Below are 17,985 nucleotides of genomic sequence, written 5' to 3'. Positions count from 1 at the left end.
TCAATATATGCAATAGCAAACATGTTTTAAAATATTTCAGAGTCTTAGCTTTAGTCGTCTTTGTATTTTATCCTGGCCTAGACAACAAAATTTGGTTTTTTACAAGGTTATGAAGTTTCCACTTCAGACTTACGTTTTAATCAGAAGTTGCTATCATTCTGCTACCTTTTAAGCCAGGATCAGTAATAGTTGCCCTAAAATATGGTCTGAAATGGGAGATACCTATAGTAGGAACAGTTGCTCTCATTTTAGTTAGAAATCATGGAATTTCATGGAAAAGCCTTACTGTTAAAAATAGATACATATTTCCAGTGTATTAATTATACTGGTAGATTAATACATCCAAATGGAGATCAGTAACAAGTGGTGTCCCTCAGGGGTCCATACTGGGACCGGTAACATTTAATATCTTTATTAATGACATATACAGTGGGATTGAGTGCACCCTCAATAAGTTTGTGGATGACACCAAGCTGAGTGGTGCAGTTGATTCACTTGAGGGAAGGGATGCCATCCAGAGGGACCTTGACAGGCTGGGGGAGTGGGCCCATGTGAACCTCATGAAGTTCAACAAGGCCAAGTGCAAGGTCCTGGACCTGTGCTGGGGCAATCCCCAGTATCAATACAGGCTAGGGGATGAATTGATTGAGAGCAGCTCTGTGGAGAAGGACTTGGGGATACTGGTGGATGAAATATGGGACATGAACTGGCAACATGCGCTTGCATCCCAGAAAGCCAGTTGTATCCTGGGCTGTATAAAAAGAAGTGTGGCCAGCAGATTGAGGGAGGCAATTCCTCCCCATCTACTCTGCTCTCATGAGACCCCACCTGGAGTACTGTGTCCAGTTCTGGGGTCAGATAGACAGACATGGACCTGTTAGAGTGGGTCCGGAGGAGGGCTGCCACGAAGATGATCAGAGGGCTGGAGCACCTCTCCTGTGAAGACAGGCTGAGAGAGCTGGGGTTCTGCAGCCTGGAGAAGGCTCTGGGGACACCTTATAGCAGCCTTCCAGTACTTAAAGAGGGCTTATAAGGAAGGTGGGGACACAGACTTTTTAGTATGGCCTGTAGTGACAGGACAAGGGGCAACAGTTTTAAACTGAAAGAGGGTAGATTTAGATTGGACATAAGGAGGAAACTTTTTATGATGAGGGTGGTGAGACACTGGAAGAGGTTTCCCAGAGAGGTTGTGGATGCCCCCTCCCTGGAAGTGTTCAAGACCAGGTTGGATGGGGCTTTGAGCAACCTGGTCTAGTGAAGCATGTCCCTGACCATGACAGAGGCTTGGACTAGATGATCTTTAAGGTCCCTTCCAACCCAAACCATTCTGTGGTTCTGTGATTAATATACAAGCTCTAGTGCACTAATCAGACATCTTTCAGCAATATAAGTAGATTTTAAAGCTATCAAAAAATGCTGTTGCCTTGTCTTGTGAGTTTCCACTTCTGTGTTGTCTTAAAAGTGTAAATACAGTACTCCAGGCTTTTTGGGGTGTAGAGGAGTGTTTTGTTTTTAAACAGTTTTCCATATAAGCTGTAGACAGTAGTATATGCTTTTTGTAATTTATAACTAATATAAGGACACTGATTATTCTAACTGAATATTTTCAAGATACTATCTGAGGTTTCCATTGTCACAGTTTGATTTCAGTAGATTAGTGGGAGTACAACTGAATACGTTTTGGTACAGTATCTTTCCCACATGTCTTCGGTGAAACTTACAAATTTGGTGGCTACAGAAAGATCAAAACATATGTTCAGATCGTAAAAGGTTTTAAAATAGGTGCTTAATTTTTTAAAAGTACACTCATAGATAAAACAAAGTATAGCTATGAATCAATACAAAAATTACATTGTAGCTATTTTTGCCAGAGACAGTTCAAATAATAATCTCGCTACATATTATATACTAAACAAAGTTACTTTAACAGTCTCTTATAAATGTGCTTATTGTTCTTGTATTAGTCTTCATGAAGTACAAATTATATAGCTGAAATGATAATATCTAGTAAGAAATTGAGATAAAATCTAAGTATCTTTGAACATAAACCTGTTTTTCAGTTCTTTTACATGAAAAAGTATTTATGTAGTACATTTGCAAGCTCTCAACTCTGTTGGCACAGCCTAAGATGAGCTAATATCTTTCTTTACTTACATTCCTGAAAAATGTAACTTTAAAAATTGCAGCAAATTGAGAAATACTGCACTGTGCTATAGAATGGATTCCTATTTAATATGAACCCTGTACTTTTGATCTTCTGTGCTGTTATGTGCAAAGGCAACAGCTTTGCATTTTGTGCTTGCTGAAAGATAATAGGGACTGATGTGTACGTAAATCGGTTTTGCCAGATGGCTGTGTACCTCTGCAGCCATTTCTTGAGTCTCGTACTAGGGATAAGACAATCTTCAGGCTCTCTGAGCCTTCCACTGGAAATCACCTTTTTCTGTGAATATAACGATTCATTGTACAAACTCTTCTGCCCTTCATGCCAAAGTTTGTCATGTAACTGAGCAGTCTTGTCCCGTGGTGCTGAAAAGAACATTTTGGACTGTATCCAGGGTGATTGTTTATGCTGAGGATAAAATCTGGAAGTGTGAGAGGAAGTAATCTAAACTTTGTATTAGCTAATATTAGTATAAAGAGTGAACCTTCCCTACCCTCTGCTTCCCCAAGAGGGAAATCAGGAAATTACCATTCAGGACATGGAGTCAGTGTTTCAGAAGCCTCCTGTAATATCTGTACTGTATGATGACTGATAATTAACGCTTCTACCTGTCTTAAAATTTTCTTCTCCTTTTACAGATTTGGCATTGCTACCAACTGTCTACAAAGGGAGGGATTTTGGTCAATAAAATACAGACAGGCAATGGGGACTTCAGGGGTCCAATATGCCAGTCTCTGAGAGACTGAAGTAAAAGGATATTCAGATAATACCTTCTAAGTAGAAGTCCTAGGATGGTAAAATGCAAGAGTCGCTCCCTTTTCAGGCTTCTGTATGTGATAGTAACTATTCCTTATGAGGTTGGTTTTGCTGTGCTAAAATAAATTTTTAAAAGTAGCTGAGACATTTCATTACTTGAGGATTAATGTTTTGATTTTGGATTTTCAAGGTAATTACCTATTTAAAAAAAAGTAATCTGTAATAGTATATGGACACTGAATGGTAGATTGATAAGGTTTTGTCAGTGTGTTCCTGGTGTATATATGAACTTGAGTCTTTCTGTTACCACAGTAGAAACTATGGTTCGCTATCATCTGCACACAGAAAACACTTCTCAATTGTCAATGCACTTAACTTTTGGAAAACCAGGTATTTGATGATACGTTTATATTAATGCTGGAATTTTTTCAAGGGCAGAGGTCTGGTGGTCTTTAGTGCTTTTCCTTGGGAGTTTTCAAAATGTTCTTTTTTATGAAGAACTTTATTTCTTTGCTTAAATTCCTGTTGCTATTCATTAGCATTAGTAAAACCAAAACTTCCACCTGAGTTCAAATGAAAACAGTCTGCACTTTCATCTGGAAGGCACAGGCATAATACTAATGCTTTAAGTATTTTTTTGTGTCTGTATTTGGTTTTAGGCTGGCATTTTTACACTTCGTTTACCACTAGTGCTTTGTCAGCTGTAGCTTTGGTTTCTGCATGTTTGAGGGAGGGAATGTGCTCAGAATCCTACCTTGACTTGGGTGGAGGTCACGACAGTGTTTCTCAGCTGTGGCTAAAGTGCATGGTTGCAGGAGACAACCATGTTTCTGTTTGGTTCTTTAGACAGAAGGCTGGGAGCAGTTGGTCGAGTAGGAAACACTAAGGGAAAAGTAGTGAATCAGGCACTTCTTCAGCATCCCTCAGAAGTCACTTGTGAGTCTCAATTTGGAAACCAGTATTTTAAAGTAATAAATTAAATGAGGTTTATAGAAAACACTGTTTCAGGCTTTTAATAAGATGGTTTTGAGAAAGTAAGCTTAAAAATGTTAACAGTTTTCCAGGTATTTAATATCTTGTCACTGCTAATGGAATGAATTGATTGAGAGTATAATTTTGGCTTCCTATATAGGGAATATAGAAAGTCGAGGATAATTCTTTTCTATTCTTATACGTGTGTATAATAGCTTACTATTTCAGGGGAGAAAAAACACCTCGCAACAAAGTAGTTAAGTATCTCTTGGAGTTTGATTCTTCACCAGTCCCCTTCTTAAGTCTAGTGCTGTTTTCTGGGGAAAGTTCAGGATAATGGTCTGTTTAAGATCATGAGTCAGCTGATACGTAATAGCTTGTTGGCTTTTTCTACACTACATTTAGACTTAATTTGAAAGCAAACCCAGTGTTGAACAGTAAACTACTCTGAAATGTTTGCGATCTCAGTTCTATTATGGAAGTCATGAATTGCATTAAATTGTATGCAAAATCCTGATGGTACACTTTAAAAGTGTTGGGATTTAGTTGCATGTTGCAGAACAACAAATTTTGTTAATTTGCAGGCTTGATAATGTGACTAAACAAATTTAATATTTGCTAATAAGCTTATTTTGGGAGAGAAGAATTTTAAATTATCTCAAAGACTTCTATTTTATTAGTGTATAATTTACTTAGGTAGAACACAAGTGGTATGAGTGCTAATGTTATCCAAATCATAGTTGAAATCCATGTAGGCTTTATCAGCACTTTAAAGGGTTTTGTAATTTTATTTTTGAGACATTCTCTATTTTAAAATGTGTGTGTCCTGGAGGCTCTGTTAAAACTGCAGGTAATTGTCTTCAGTACTTTTTTTCTTTTTTTTTTTTTTTTCCATTTACTTAAGGAAGCCCTCTGAGCAAAAAGCATCGAGAATATTAAATTTCATTACAATAAGTACATATCTGCTTTGCCTCCAAGGCTGTTCTTATATTCACATTTTGCAGGACCTAACCTTTACTGAGTAATACTTGAGTTATTGCTTCAATTTTTATGGCAAATAACTGAATGCTTTATTTGATATTATTTAGTTTACTCTTATCAGGTGTAGATAGGACTAGCCTGAAAAATTTAAGTCTAGGACACTGTGCTGCTTACTATATGTAATAAACCTATGTATAGTCCATAGTTCCTTTGAGGAGAGAATGTGTCTTTTTGTGCAAATGGCATTTCAGTAAAGTCATGTGAATATATTCATAAACATGTTTAATTCATTGGCAAAATATAATAGAGATAGTTAATGCAGAATTAACCTGCTAAATTAAAAGAATGGATCTTTCCAAAACATTGATCAAACTTCTAAGCACTGGAAATTGGGAAATTCAGAGGAGAAAACTACTTCCCATGCACGAGAATCTTGCTTTTTGCTGGGTTGAGCCCAGGATACTCGCCAAAGAAAACTTGCCTTTTTGTGTGCAAAGCTTCTTAACAGTTTTCAGATAGTTGTAACTTATTCTTGGTGTTTGCACGTGTCTGTGTGTACAGTAGGTATAGCTTTTCTGATTTGGAATTAGATGGGCAGATGACCAGCGTTCAGTGCTTGGAGTGGAGTTCACACAGTGCGTGACTGGGGCTGCTCTTACTTGTGTTCGCTACTGCTTGAGAGGAATCAGCTGCCGAGGACACACAGCACTGTGTCACAGGGGTTAGTTATAGTGACTTTGGGAGAACCTGCAAGAAGGAGAATTAGTTTCCCTCTATCATCTTTTTTTTTTTTTATAGACAAAATGTTAGACTATTTATCACCATTTACCTAGGACATGTTCAATCACCCTAATTTAACTGTGTATTCTATTTGTGCCAATAGCTCCTGAAGGACCTTACTGTATAGTGCTGCTTTGTGCCACATGAAGTAGAATTTTGAGGAAAAAAATGTAAATATTTTCATGGGGACTTCAAAACTACTACTTGTATTTGAATAAAGGATGTGCCTATTTCTAAGAAATCATTTTCCCGAAGTAATTACTGAATGTGAATCAACTCTAATAAATGCATATTGCTATTATATTGTTTACAGCACAGTGGATGAAAGTGCTTTCTCCCTGCATAACACTGGACTTAGGGGGACCAGGATTAATGCTTCCAGAATGGGTATTGTCTGGTATGGCACTCCAGAAGTCCGGTTTTAATGGAAAATCCTCTGCATCTTCAAAGCTGCTATTCTTTACTCTTAAAAGAAAAATGAAATGAAATACTTTTAACTATAATTAAACCAAGAAAACTATTTTGGTTATTTTATTTTTATTTATTAGTATTTAGTATTTTGTATTTATTCACTTTTTATTCTCAGAATATCAAGTTACAGCTTGATTATTGGATGTCACAAAATATATGATATAATAACCAGTGTTCTGCTTATTAGAATTTTTAAATAGAAAAGTATAATTTTATATTTATATATTTGTCAGGGGCTTCTGCAGATTTGGAGTTTTGCCCATGAAAAAGGCAGTATAGAAGTAATCGTGCAATCCTGTATGCGATTAATTTACCAGTATTAACTTTTATGTTGCCTGATAGAAACCAGTATGATTCAGTTTGTGAAAAGACTTCACATCTTCACTGAACAAATGCTTCCAAATTTGAGAATAATCCTTCTTTCACTTCAACTTCTCAACACTTTTTTGTAATGCTACTAAAATAATTAAGGGCCCTTTTCCTGAAGGCTGGGCTTGAAATTCTGAAATACTTTTGAACTTTTCCATTTTAATTCAGGGAATGGGATGTTAACGCTTAAGCAAAGATGTCTTCTGCAGCAAATATTGATAAAAGTATCCATTATTTTTAACTGTTACAGGAAACTTTATGGAATAATGTCCTGTAAAAATATAGAAAGCAATTTTTTCTTATCAGCCCTTTTCAAAGATCTGTATCCTTCTGTAAAAATGCTCAAAACAGTTGAGAGCAAGTGGCTGTGGTGAAAGGTCTTTCATTCCTACAGCCATCTGTCTTTCATCTTAATTTGGTATGATTCTTTCTGTGAGTGAGAGGTATTTAGTAGTTGTGAGAAATATGTGCCTGAAAACTGTTGTGTTCAAGATGACCTAATGCCATCTTGGAATATGGAAAGATAGAATCTTGACTTCCTTAAAAACATGACTGGCTTACACACATCTGTCTTCCTTCTCCTGTCTGTTTTCCAGTTTCTTAGAAAGCTGTGAGATTGTTTACTCTAATCTCAAGCCATTTGGAAACTTCACTCTTCTGGGAATCAACTGCGTAATGGCAACTGCTGTAGTCAGGAAAGCTGCTTAAGCAGCTCATCAGAAGTTCAGCCCCTACTGGGAAAACTGGTTTCAGTGACCATTACTATCTTTAAGCACCCGTTTTGTTGAAAACAAAAGCGAAGCAAAAATCCCTGACCTTTTGCACTGCTGTGCAGAAGGATCTGTACTTCCCAGTGGAAATTGCTGTTTGGCTTAGTGATGCCAATCACTACACGTCTGAAGGTTTCATAGACACTGATCTGAACAAGTGCTGGGTTTTGCTGCCACCACTGCTCTTCTCACAGCTGGTAGACTTAATGTTGGGATTGATACTCAAATGCCTGACCAGAAACAGACTGAGAGGGACTGTTAACAGGTCACATCCACTTTGTGTGACATTTTGTCACCTCACTCTGACAAGATAAATTGGGAATGACATGTCTTCCTATAGGTCTTTGCTTTAAGTCCCTGAGGGCTGGTTAGCTTTTTTCATTGTCTCTTTGGGTAGCAAAACATTCCCGAGGGCCATAGTATTTGCTGTGAATACAGGAAACTTTTATACTAAAGTTTTTCACAATCACAAGGTCATGCTAAGACCCCATCCTAATTACTGATCTAGTGTTTCAGACTTTCATACTAAGGACTGCATCCCCTTCTGGCCTCAGGGTAGACTATGTACTTCAGACCAGTTTAGAACACTTGCTGTGTTCTGGTGCAGACTCTGCTCTTTGAGATTCAGTAGGAGGGTGATTATCTAGGACAGACACAAATGGCTTAACGTTTGGCAAGTCAGGTGATCTAGCGCTGCTTCAGAGGGATGTTGTCCCTGTACCTCCTGAGGTTAAGTTTTGGTATGCTTTCAAATGCCTGCCTTTTAGTACTCAGCTTTGGTTGTCTTTTCTGATTTCAGACGTGTAGGGTTCTTCTTCATTCATTTACTTCCTTATAGTTCAGATTCTTTCATGTGTCCTTAATGTAGGTCTGTCTTTCCTTACTGATATCAGAGTACTGTTTACTCGTGCATGAACCTGAGCAGGCAAATAATTTTAAAGATTTTATTGCATAGCAATTATGCTTTGTCAAAACCTTTAATCTGCTTGCGGTGACCTATGTGCATTCTTTTTCAGTAGTGGGTGCTCTTTGTTCCATGGTTGGGTCCCAAGAGCTTGCAATGTCAATCAAGGTCACTAGCCCTTGTTCTCATGGGGGACTTCAACTTAACAGATGTCTGCTGGAAATACAGTACAGCAGAGAGGAAACAGTCTAGGAGGCTCCTGGAGTGTGTGGAAGATAACGTCCCAACACAGTTGGTGAGTGAGCCAACTAGGGATGGCGCCCCACTGGACCTGTTGTTCGTGAACAGAGAAGGACTTGTGGGTGATCTGATGGTTGGAGGCTGTCTTGGGCATAGAGATCACGAAATTAGAGAGTTTTCGATTCTTGGAGAAGGATGGGGCTCAGCAGAACTGCTACCTTGGACTTCTGCAGGACAGACTTTGGCCTGTTCAGGAGACTGTTTGTCAGAGTCCCTTGGGAAGCAGTCCTGAAGGGCAAAGGAGTCCAGGAAGGCTGGACACTCTTCAAGAAGGAAGTCTTCAAGGTGCAGGAGCAGGCTGTCCCCATGTGCTGAAAGATGAGCCAGTGGGGAAGACCACCGGCCTGGCTGAACAGAGAGCTTTTGGCTGGAACTCAGGAAAAAAAGGAGAGTTTATGACCTTTGGAAGAAGGGGCAGGCAACTCAGGAGGACTACAAGGATGTCATAAGGTTATGCAGGGAGAAAATTAGAAGGGCCAAAACCCAACTAAAACTTAAACTGGCTACTGCTGTAAAAGGCAATAAAAAAATGTTTCTATAAATACATTAGCAACAAAAGGAGGGCTAAGGAGAATCTCCATCGTTTATTGGATGTGGGGGGAAGCATAGTGACAAAGGCTGAGGAAAAGGCTGAGGTACTTAATGCCTCCTTTGCCTCAGTCTTTAATAGTAAGACCAGTAGTTCTTGGGGTATCCAGCCCTCTGAGCTGGAAAGCAGGGATGAAGAGCAGAATGAAGCCCCATAATCCAAGGGGAAATGGTTAGTGACCTGCTACACCACTTAAACACACACAAGTCTATGGGGCTGGATGGGATCCATCCAAAGGTAGTGAGGGAGCTGGCAGAGGTGCTCACCAAGCCACTTTCCATCATTTGTCAGCAGTCCTGGCTAATCAGGGAGGTCCCAGTTGACTGGAAGTTAGCAAATGTGACGCCCATCTGCAAGAAGGACCGGAAGGAGGATCTGGGGAACTAAAGGTCTGTCAGTCTGACCTCTGTGCTGGGGAAGGTTATGGAGCAGATCATCTTGAGTGCCATCACACAGCACATAGAGGACAACCAGGTGATCAGGCCCGGTCAGTATGGGTTTATGAAGGGCAGGTCTGGCTTGACTAACCTGATCTTCTGTGACAAGGTGACCCACTTAGTGGATGGGGGGAAAGACTGTGGATGTTGTCTGTGTAGACTTAAGTAAAGCCTTTGACACCGTTCTGCACGGCATTCTCCTGGACAAAACTGGCTGCTCCTGGCTTGGACGGGTGTACTCTTCGCTGGGTAAAAAACTGGCTGGATGGCTGAGCCCACAGAGTTGTGGTGGATGGAGTTAAATCCAGTTGGCAGCTACTCACAAGTGGTGTTCCCCAGGGCTCAGTATTGGGGCCAGTTTTGTTTAATATCTTTATCAATGATCCAGGTAAGGGGATTGAGTACACCCTCAGTAAGTTTGCAGACAACACCAAGTTGGGCGGGAGTATTGATCTGCTTGAGGGAAGGAAGGCTCTACAGAGGGATCTAGACAGGCTGGATTGATGGGCTGAGGCCAACTGTATGAGGTTCAGCAAGGCTAAGTGCTGGGTCCTGCACCTGGGTCACAACAACCCCATGCAGTGCTACAGGCTTGGGGAAGAGTGGCTGGAAAGCTGCCCGGCAGAAAAGGAGCTGGGGGTGTTGGTCAACAGCTGGTGGAGCGTGAGCCGGCAGTGTGCCCAGGTGGCCAAGGCGGCCAATAGCATCCTGGCTTATATCAGGAACAGTGTGGCCAGCAGGAGCAGGGAGGTGATTGTTCCCCTGTACTCGGCACTGGTGAGGCTGCACCTCAAATACTGTATTCAGTTTTGGGCCCCTCACTACAGGAAAGACATTGAGCTGCTGGAGTGTGTCAAAAGAGGGGCAGTGAAGCTGGTGAAAGGTCTAGAGAACAAGTCTTATGAGGAGCGGCTGAGGGAACTGGTTGTTTAGCATGGAGAAAAGGAGGCTGAGGGGAGACCTTATCGCTCCCTACAGCTACCTGAAAGGAGGTTGCAGCGAGGTGGGTGTTGGTCTCTTTTCCCAGATAACAAGTGATAGGATGAGAGGAAACGGCCTCAAGTTGCACCAGCGGAGGTTTGGATTGCATGTTAGGAAAAAGTTCTTCACCGAAAGGGTTGTCAAGCACTGGAACAGACTGTCTAGGGAAGTGGTGGAGTCACCATCCCTGGAGGTATTCAAATGACATGTAGATGTGGTGCTTAGGGACATGGTTTAGTGGTGGACTTGGCAGTGTTAGGTTTATGGTTGGACTCAAAAAGATCTTGAGTGTCTTTTCCAACCTAAATGATTCTGTGATTCTAAGATTTCTGAAGTAATGACATTTCATTAGCTCTAAGGAGAGTTGGGTGTGAAATTTTTAGACTAAGCTGTCTAATTGGTGATTGAAACTTTTTAAAAGTTTTCGATGTTGTACTGGACCTTAAGGAAGGATAAAACTCAGAGATCTGTAATGCACTGTTACTTGTGTTACTTAATGCTTTTTTAATTTGAAATGTCATTTAAAAGACAAAGCTGCTTTGCAGATGAAAGATCAAAGGTTACAAGTCTTTTGTTTGGCACTTGACATCTTTTCTGTATCTCAGTACATAAATTGTCTACTTTCAGTCTTATGAATTCTATACAGGTAGCAAAGCAAATATCTAATCAAGTGAAACAGAAAGGTCATGTTATGGATCAATTTCTCTTTAAAACAAAAACTCACAAGGCAGAGAACAGAGGTAAAGTGATAAGCAATTGATTGTAAGTAGTAGGTGGGGAAGGAAAAGACAGTGGGGTAGTAATTAAGATATTTGATAAATTTGATAAAAAAGCTCAGGGAGCTAGATCTAAAGCTAATACTTATTTTCAGTTCAGAGGCTTCAGGGGAAAAAAGTGGCTCTCTATCATTGATATGGCTGAAAGAGATATAGATAAATCTTTAATGATGCAAGCTCCCTGTTAAGGAAGTAGCAGTGGGAGACTTAGAGAATTAGGAACTATCCCCATTAGCTTGCCCAAGAAAGCACAGTTAGAATTCATGCAGTATGGGTAACATTTTTCCAAGCTTTGTGTGAGTAAAGATCTACTGCTATTGAATGTGTTAATTTCAAGACTCATCCATGTACAAGATTGTGATGGACAAGAAGTAGAGAGACCTTACAACTTATGCATCTAACCTCTAAGTTCTCTCTTGGCCCCCAGATCACCTTCACAGTGCAACAGCTTGAACTGCTTTACCAAAGGGATCATGACCACACTGATTGTCTTTTAGGTTGCTTGCTTATGTTGGGGATGTTAAAAAATCCATTTCATCATATTGCTTTATTTTAATCATATCCAAAATACTGTGGCACTGTGAAGGATAATTCAAGAATACTGCAAGAATGTTGCAGGCATTCTGAAAACTTACCAGCTAAATTCTCCTGGAGCTGGAAGTTGGAGTGTAGAGAGGACTCTGTCCTCAGGATTTTTGTCAGTTGTCTTCTGTTTATTTTAAAATAATGTTAAAAATTCAGCGCATGTTAAACTGAAAACTTCAGTCTTCTGTAACTTCTCACCTATTGATATTTGTGCCACTACTATTAATTAGTATTACTTGTTTTCAGAGTAAGCTTTTTTCTTAAAAGTTATTTTGTGTCCAAATATTTAACTTTGAAATATGAGTAAGCTTAATATTGCTGAAATAGAATGGCTTGTTTCTTTTCTAGCTGTGCAGGACACAGTCATGCAATGCTCTTTCAGAAATCCCAGGTCCAGAAAAAGTAGCACTCTACACCTCTGGTTGTTACTGTGGGGAAAAAAGTTAATACACTGCTGCTTTCTCCTCTTGGGATTGATACAGGTGAAGTGACCTGTTGCTGCTGACCCCTTCTGCTCACAGATTATCATATGCCCAAGGAGGATAGCTTTTTTGTTTGTTGTCTGCACGGTTCATTTTGGAGGCATAATGCAGCCTGCATCACCACCGAAAAGCTCTTTTGGTCTGTTAATGACTGTATCAAGTTCTGTTGACTGACAGAGATGTGTATGTTGCCATAGAATGGCGTTTGGTATAATTAGGAGTGCAGGTATTGGGAGTAGTCTAGTGGCATCAGTCAGGATTGTCCCTTGGCTAAAAAGTGGGCGCTTGCTGCACTGCTTTGACTTCTCAATCTCTTATGGCTAGAGATGGCTTGGTGTTGTGGCAACAATATTACCTAGATAACAGCGAGGAATTACTTCTCCATGTAAATGAAGGAGGTTGAAATACAGAGAGCTTATTCTCTTCGTTGTTTTCCAAATGGGATAAGACTGGTTACCCTCTTGTATCACTCAGATCCAACAAAGTGCATCTAAGTAACAGGCAAACTGGTGTATGCTGGTTAACAGCAGTGAAAAAAGAACATCTCCGTATCAAATCTGGATGTTTAGTTCATAAAATAACTTGTACCAGCTTCACTGAAATTTAGCATTATCAGAGTGCCAGTTTCTTTATGTTTAGCAATCCATTGGTGGGATTTAAGCCAGTCAGCTGTTGAAATGTTTGGGGATAATTCAAAAAGTAACATTTTAGCAATGCAGTGCTATTATGTGTTAAGTTAATTAAACACTAAGAATTGAAAATGGGCAAATCATCATAAAGTCTAGATTCTCAGAAGGTCAGCAGTTCCACTCTTTTTTTTATAATACATAATAGTAAATGCAGTTCCTGAATGTCAGCATTAATATGGTTCAAGAATTACAGCTTCAAACTGGTTTAGGTAGGACCAATATTTTTTTGTCCCTAGTGACAAAATTAACTGGTTTAAATGCATTACTTGCATCTGAGTGTGTTATGTTCATCATGGATTGGAATTTAGAATTCTTACAGTGAATCATTTTTTTTTTTATTAGTACAGGAGATAAAAAAAATAAATAATGAGTGTGACTTGTAAGCAATTTCACAGGTTTTCTGCTGACCTAGTACAGGAAAGTTGTTAAATTTCTCATCACCTTGTGAAACCAGGTCATCTAGCTAGATATGCTCATTTCACTTTTTCAAATGAGAAATTGGTTTTTAATGTGTGAGTTACTGTCCCCAAGGGGGAGAAGAAAACCAGCAAGACTCCTCTGCAAAGACCTTCTTTGTTTTGAATGATGTCTGAGTGAATTCTGGATTACTTAAATTTCTTGCAGTGTAAATAATTCTGTTCCTTAATGATAATACAGCATATATTTTCCTCTCTTAGATCATGCATGCAGTGAAAGAACTTTCTCAATTTTATGGTATGCAAAAATGTGAGGGATTGTAAGGATATAATTTAAGATATGGCTTTTTCCCCAAAGAAATTACCTTCTTAATGAATGCTATCCTGTTTCCATATCTGTCTATAAAATTACAAGAATGTACATTTAGAAATGTTCCTGAGTTACTGCTTATATGGTGGTTTATTTCAATTATGCTATAATTTTGGCCTCTACTGGCATTCTGCAAAGTTATTTGTTATTTCTGTCAACTTCTGTTTCTAATGCTGCTGCTCCCATAAACAAATTGACTTGGATGAAATCATAAACCTCTGCATGGTTTGTGTGATTTGTGTGTTTCAAAAAAACCTGTTGTTCTGGCTCGTGTTTTGGAGCTGTGTAGTTATCTCTCTAAAAGTCAATATGGCTGCTAGTATTTGACATCCTTTCTGAAAAATATCCTAAAACTGAGTTTTTCCAAGTTTAGACTAGAATCAGAGTTAATATGTTTGTTTGTTTCTTTGTTTATTTACAATCTTCTGTCTCGTGCAATCAGATGGTTGGAAAACATCTGCTGCTCCTACTCAGGTTTTTGATCTCATGAATTTGCTAACTAATCTTTTGGTTCAACAAATCCATCTTGTTTGTTCTTATCTGTGGTCACTTTTTCATGTAAAAGTCATTACAGTTTTTCTTACTGTTTCTCCATCTTTTTCTAAAGATCAATCTTCAGTGCCAACAAAGGTGGAAAAAATTACATTTATTATCCATTTTGGCTCTTCGGAGTATGTTTTACAAATGTACAAATCCTCTTCACCATCCTAAGGACTTTAAGGTTATGAAGTCAAGCAGTCTGTAATGAGGAGAAATAACTTTTAAGTCTGGCTGGTGCTTGTAGCAATTAATCTATTCTTTGTACATGCATTACCTGTGTGAGAGAGTATTTTTATTGCAATACAGCTACTGCTTTGACTTTGCTCACAGCATTTAGCTTGCAGCAAATAGCTTTCTGCAAATCTGATGCTGGGTCAGAAAAAGATACAGCGAGCATTTCCATGAAGTTGTATTTTGTGACCAGCTTGCCAGTTCATAGGACTTTCGATACCTTTCTATTTGATACCATTCTCTCTCTGAGATAAATTGTTCATTCATTGCAAATCATCTCACCTGAGAAATAACAAATATATAAAAGGTTCTGTAGACAAGCTCCTGAGATCTTCCTAGTATAGTGTTCTATTGTGAATTGGATGATTTGGGGCAAGGCAGAGGAACACAGGGATGGAACAAAAAAATCTGTCATGTAATGCATGCACAGAAAAGGTATTGAACTGAGGCAACTTGCATTGAACTGATTTGCATTTCCTAAATTTAGAGGGTTTGGTAATATTTCTGTCTTTATATGCACAAGTGGGTATCTGTGTGCGGCACATGCAAAGAGAAGGAGAAATACTATAATCCTATTGAAGTAAATAAGAACTGACTATTTGGTGAGATCAGGATTTTACCAGCTTTGTAGTGTGTCCACAGCCTCCCCGTCTTTTTATGTAATACCACTAACTCCAGACTTAAAGCACTCTTCATGAAGTTTTTTGGAGGAAGGAAGGCAGGGACATTTGTTTTGTCAAAATGGGGTTTATTCCTTGTGTCATAATTGCCTCATAAGTCTACTGTCTCCAACATCTGTTAAATAAAGTGAAATGTTGAAAGGGTTTCCTTCATTGCCTTATGCCAACTGCACGCATGGGTAAATTGTACCAGTGACGCTGACTGATGTGGTTTGTGCTAGGTGTGTACCCCTTCCGTCTCACCCACCAGAGGGTCATTGGTGAGACCCCGTATGCTGCCATGTAGCTTGCATTCTTCTGTGCACAGAAACTTGGTAGTAAGTAGGGTCATAGTTGTGCTATCTTGGGAAATTGATTAGAGAGAAATCATAGCATTGGTAAGTGTTGGAGACGTGGGCAAAAAAAGTTTCACTGCCTCACATGGTTGGCTGATTGAGATGGGTGGGCTCTTTGGAGCCATAGCTTGCAGCAGATGCACCTGAGGCAGCCCGTGCTGAGGGTGGCGGAGAGTGTAGTGGTACAGAGGGTCAACAGTGGAAACAAGATATGGGGTCTTTTGAAGCTACTGAGACCAGTGTCCTGGTAGAGGAGGTAATGAATAGTAGGAAAACTGTTCGTGAAACTATTTTGTTCTTTGATATGAATTTAGTTCACAAATGCCTCCACGTGCTTATTTGCTTTGGAACCTCTTGTATTTTTTATTTCATGTCCATGCTTCCTTTGTGTGTGTGTGATACCCCATTCCTGTTGTTCTGAATTTCAAAAAAAAATCTCCTCAACTTCCATAAGTTGGTTTACTCTTTAAACATGTAAATTTGCAACACAGTAGGTGATTTGGTAATCTACTGTTGACATGTGATTTGTAAATAATTGGGGAGGGAGGCAGGTGACAACAGCTTTTCAACTTTTATTATGCCTAGAAATTGCTGTAAATCCATAAAATCTTGGGAATGAAATGTTACCTGTTATAATTTTCTTTCCATTTCTGTAAGATCTTTTCCCGTAGAGTATAACCATCTTTAGAGAGGCAAAGGAAAAGTACAGTGTCAAGTATGAGTACTAAAATGTAGTACATGTGTTCAAACACTAACCTTAGGTGTCTATATAGATAGTTGACAATTTTTCCTAAACCCCTATCTGCAATCTTAAAATTATGTGCAGTAAAAGACAAAGTTTAAGAAAGACAAACTTTTTAGGAAAACACTAATGAAATATGGGGAAGATGCCATTAAAATGGTAAAATGCTCAGTACAAGTACTGTATATGCAAGTGGGGAACATGGTATAAGGAACACTAGTTGATCCCAAGGTTTCTAAAGCTTACAAAATACATTAATGTTATTTCAGCTGGGAAGTTTTGAGGTTCCTTCTGTCTAATTTGAGAATGTGGATTGAGGACTATCGCTTTGATGGATTCCGATTTGATGGTGTTACATCTATGCTGTATCACCATCATGGGATTGGTGAGTAATTTAATCAACTCTAATCTCAGCAGTCCTGTTGCAGCGTGGTTGCTGTGGAAATAGTGCTGTAAAGTTCACTGAATGCTCCAAAAGTTCCAGATTTGCTAATATCTTGTTGTGCTGCTATATGGATAGATCTGAAATTATGAATAAATTTGGTGTTTATAAAATTGCGTATTGCAAAATATCTGTGTCTTTTTAAAAAAGTGACTGTTGCATTTAAAACTTCCTGTTTTACTAGGCACAGGATTCAGTGGAGATTACAATGAATATTTTGGCCTACATGTGGATGAAGACGCTTTGTGTTACCTAATGCTGGCCAACCACATGATTAATTTCTTGCATCCGGAATGCATAACCATAGCAGAGGTAAGATCAGAATTTGCCATCCTCAATGACATTAATATTGATTAGTTTGCTTTGGGATGTGAATTTCCTGTTAATTATCAAGTCACACTTCAGGCACTCAAGGAGTGACATGAGCTGAGAAATGTTAATTAGTGGACAGACTTTGCCTTGTGGGCAAAAACAACTGGAATATGCACTTTGGGAATTTTCTCTGCAATAATGGGTCTTTAATTAATGCGGGGTTTTCTTTTTTTTTTCCTTCATTTCCTCGAACTTGTAATGAGATTTGTTTCTATTAGGTTATTGCTTTTGTATGATTGCCATTTGTCACTAGTGATTAATGGTACTAAAGATTAACAGCCCTAGTGTGGTTTTGCATATTTTGAATTATATTGGCATAATTGACAATTCCCCTTCAAAATAAATGCAATAAATTTACAAATGTTGAATGTGTATGCTAATTTAAATTTAGTATTAAGTTTCTCCAGGTTTCCGAGGGAGTAAATAGACTATATTACTTGATTGAGATCAAATAAACTTTTTTGACAGGAAAATATTATTGTAGTCACATGGAATTGCAAACAGTAAAAAACACTAGAACATTAAAGTTCTATGAATAGGTACATTTTTACTGATATTTTCTCTTTATTTAAGAGAGAAGATCATGTAAGCCTTGAGGATTTTTCTGTTACTATGCTTAAATAATTATTTTCATTGAAAAGGTTGCATCTATCTGATATCATTAGGTACTATATGGATTTCTAATAAAAATTTCTGTATTGCTTAAGATTTCCCTACTTGCCTTCAGAAAATGAATTACTGCTTAACTTCATTTCTTACTTATGGTGAAGTTTTATGTTACAGACAACCACTGCTAAAAGCGTAATGACAAGCTGTCAGAAACAGCATCTGGTGAGCAGTCACTAGTAAAC

At 38.7% G+C, this 17,985-nt stretch overlaps 1 protein-coding gene across 2 annotated transcripts in view; it reads left to right on the top strand.

Annotated features, from left to right (window-relative positions):
• GBE1 (1,4-alpha-glucan branching enzyme 1) overlaps positions 1 to 17,985 on the top strand; it is a 173,454-nt gene that overhangs the window by 87,201 nt on the left and 68,268 nt on the right. For both annotated transcript variants that reach the window (XM_052795218.1, XM_052795219.1), the window contains exons 8-9: positions 16,590 to 16,705; positions 16,947 to 17,074. In XM_052795218.1, coding sequence (XP_052651178.1) covers positions 16,590 to 16,705; positions 16,947 to 17,074 — 244 coding nt within the window. The remainder of the gene's footprint in view (positions 1 to 16,589; positions 16,706 to 16,946; positions 17,075 to 17,985) is intronic.

The sequence above is a fragment of the Harpia harpyja genome, chromosome 8, assembly GCF_026419915.1.
Source record: "Harpia harpyja isolate bHarHar1 chromosome 8, bHarHar1 primary haplotype, whole genome shotgun sequence".
Taxonomy (NCBI): Eukaryota; Metazoa; Chordata; class Aves; order Accipitriformes; family Accipitridae; genus Harpia; species Harpia harpyja.
The sequence above is the reverse complement of the archived record's forward strand: the minus strand, read 5'-3'. Positions and strand labels throughout refer to the sequence as shown.